The 1980-nt window shown below is 44.1% G+C and overlaps 1 protein-coding gene across 1 annotated transcript; it reads right to left on the bottom strand.

Annotated features, from left to right (window-relative positions):
* Positions 1-305: 305 nt before the first annotated feature.
* On the bottom strand, positions 306-1454 carry LOC140235743 (histamine H3 receptor-like). Its single transcript, XM_072315755.1, has one exon. It carries the CDS (start codon positions 1452-1454, stop codon positions 306-308), a length of 1149 nt encoding a protein of 382 aa, XP_072171856.1.
* Positions 1455-1980: the final 526 nt, after the last annotated feature.

The raw sequence follows: 1980 nt of genomic DNA, 5'->3' as shown, positions 1-1980 counted from the left end.
ATCATCTTCACATTGTAACATTCGAGCGTCTTCACATAGTGCACTATGTGAACACACTGTGAATACAACGTGGGACATTGTACCTTTCCAGCAGGGATACAAAAGCGTAAACAAACATTATTCCAAAAGACCGCTACCATGACTTCTTAACTACTTTACTTATACTGTAGTACTTTTCTTACTGTGCGGGGCTGTACATTTATTTTGTTGATTCCTATCTATAATTAGTGATAAACGAACTCTCATGTGTTTAAATTATTATCATGGGGCTGTTGCATCTTATAAGACTTGCGAAGCAATCATTCTCATTTCCCCTTGGAAAAGAATCGGCAACATAGAAACCACTTCATGTTCTGCCGGAACCGCCGGTTGGTCAGCGCGTACAGGATGGGGTTAATGGCCGAGTTCGCCCACATGAGGTTCTCACACACGCTGAAGGTGAAATCGCTGATGCAGTTGCTTTCGCCGCAAATGGCGGAGGAGAGGCTGGCGACTTCGAAGGGGACGCAGCAGACGGCGAAAAAGAAGACGAGTATAGCCAACTTCATCGCCAACTTGATGTTCTCCTTCACGTCTATGGCGGACGCCAACTCGCTGTCGGCGCCGGAGGTGTTGCTCATGCAGACGGTTTGCGTCACGGTCTTGGTCGTGCTTTTCTTCGGGCCGTTCTCATTCGCTGGCTTGTGTGGGTCTCCAGCGACTGTGGTGATCTCGGTTGACATCGATGAGGGATCGTCCTTGACCTTTCGTTTAACCTTCACCCGCTTGAACTGATTCCATTGCTTCTTGATCTTGATGAAGATGAGGGTGTTGAGGATGGCGATGCAAGTCAACGGCACATACGTTGTTGACGTGGTTACTGAAAATGTTACCACAGGGTCTATCACGTATTCCATGTAGCAATACTTCGTGTAGTCGATCGTACCCTTTACTCCCCCGAAAGCCGTCCAGCCGAACGACAGCAGAGAAAAATACGACGTGAAGAAAATCCAGATCAAGATTATGGCGATCCGCACACGTCTCTTGGACATGAACGTCGTGTATCTCAATTGCTTCGTCAGAAGACTGTGACGATCGAAGCTAATCATAACGATCATTGATATAGACATTGAGATGACCAGGTAATCGACCATTGTGTAGAGCTTGCAGGCGTACTCGCCAAACAACCATCGACCGCTGATTATTCGTGAGAGATTGATGGTCAGTGACGATAGCCCGACGATGAAGTCGGCAATGGCCAGGTTTAGGATAATGAGATTAGCCACCTGCTTCCGTATCTCGCTGTCCGTCGCGTAGGAGAGGATAACAAGAAGATTCCCGACAACCGTAACGATGATGAAGACGATGTATGCCGCTACTATCGCGATCATACCGGGTCCCCAAAACCCATTTGATGTCGATGTCCCGTTGGAAGTTGGGGCGTCATCGTAGTAGTATGACGTAACGACGTCCATGACCTGTTAAAGAAAAGAAGAACTCGGCATGACCAATTGCAAAGATCAGGGGAAGAAGACACATTATGTAGAAATGTCATGTTGAATTGGTTCGAAAGCATATCATTCAAAAGGCATTATAGCTTATACCAAGCAGAGAAAGGAATAAATGTTCCAAAAATACCAAATAATTGAAGGATTGTTTTGCTTTTGTACAAAGACTGTTGATGGAAATAATAGTGAATTATTACAGCAAAAACACAAGTATTCTTGAAAACGTTCAAAACGCTTTTACCGTGACACAGTTGAAAGGAGATGGCTTTATATACTTGTATTATATGCAAGATACGACTGATTTTAATATGTCATAGGAAAATTGTATGATTTAGAAAATACAACATCACCCTTAACTCAGTGGGTATGTTATGGTGGTCTTGTACAAGAAAGTCCACAAAAGATCGCGGGAGTAGATTTTGCAGTGAGTCGGGAAATGTTAATTTCTCTTCTCCTTGGCTGATTTAGGATTAACTTCTGTACTTTATTTTTA

This window comes from Diadema setosum, chromosome 12 (assembly GCF_964275005.1).
Source record: "Diadema setosum chromosome 12, eeDiaSeto1, whole genome shotgun sequence".
In the NCBI taxonomy this organism is placed as follows: domain Eukaryota; kingdom Metazoa; phylum Echinodermata; class Echinoidea; order Diadematoida; family Diadematidae; genus Diadema; species Diadema setosum.
This window is presented reverse-complemented; position numbering and strand designations above follow the sequence as displayed.

Bases quoted from the DNA above. Each gene is read 5' to 3' on its own strand.
- LOC140235743 (XM_072315755.1), bottom strand. From the start codon at position 1,454: ATGGACGTCGTTACGTCATACTACTACGATGACGCCCCAACTTCCAAC.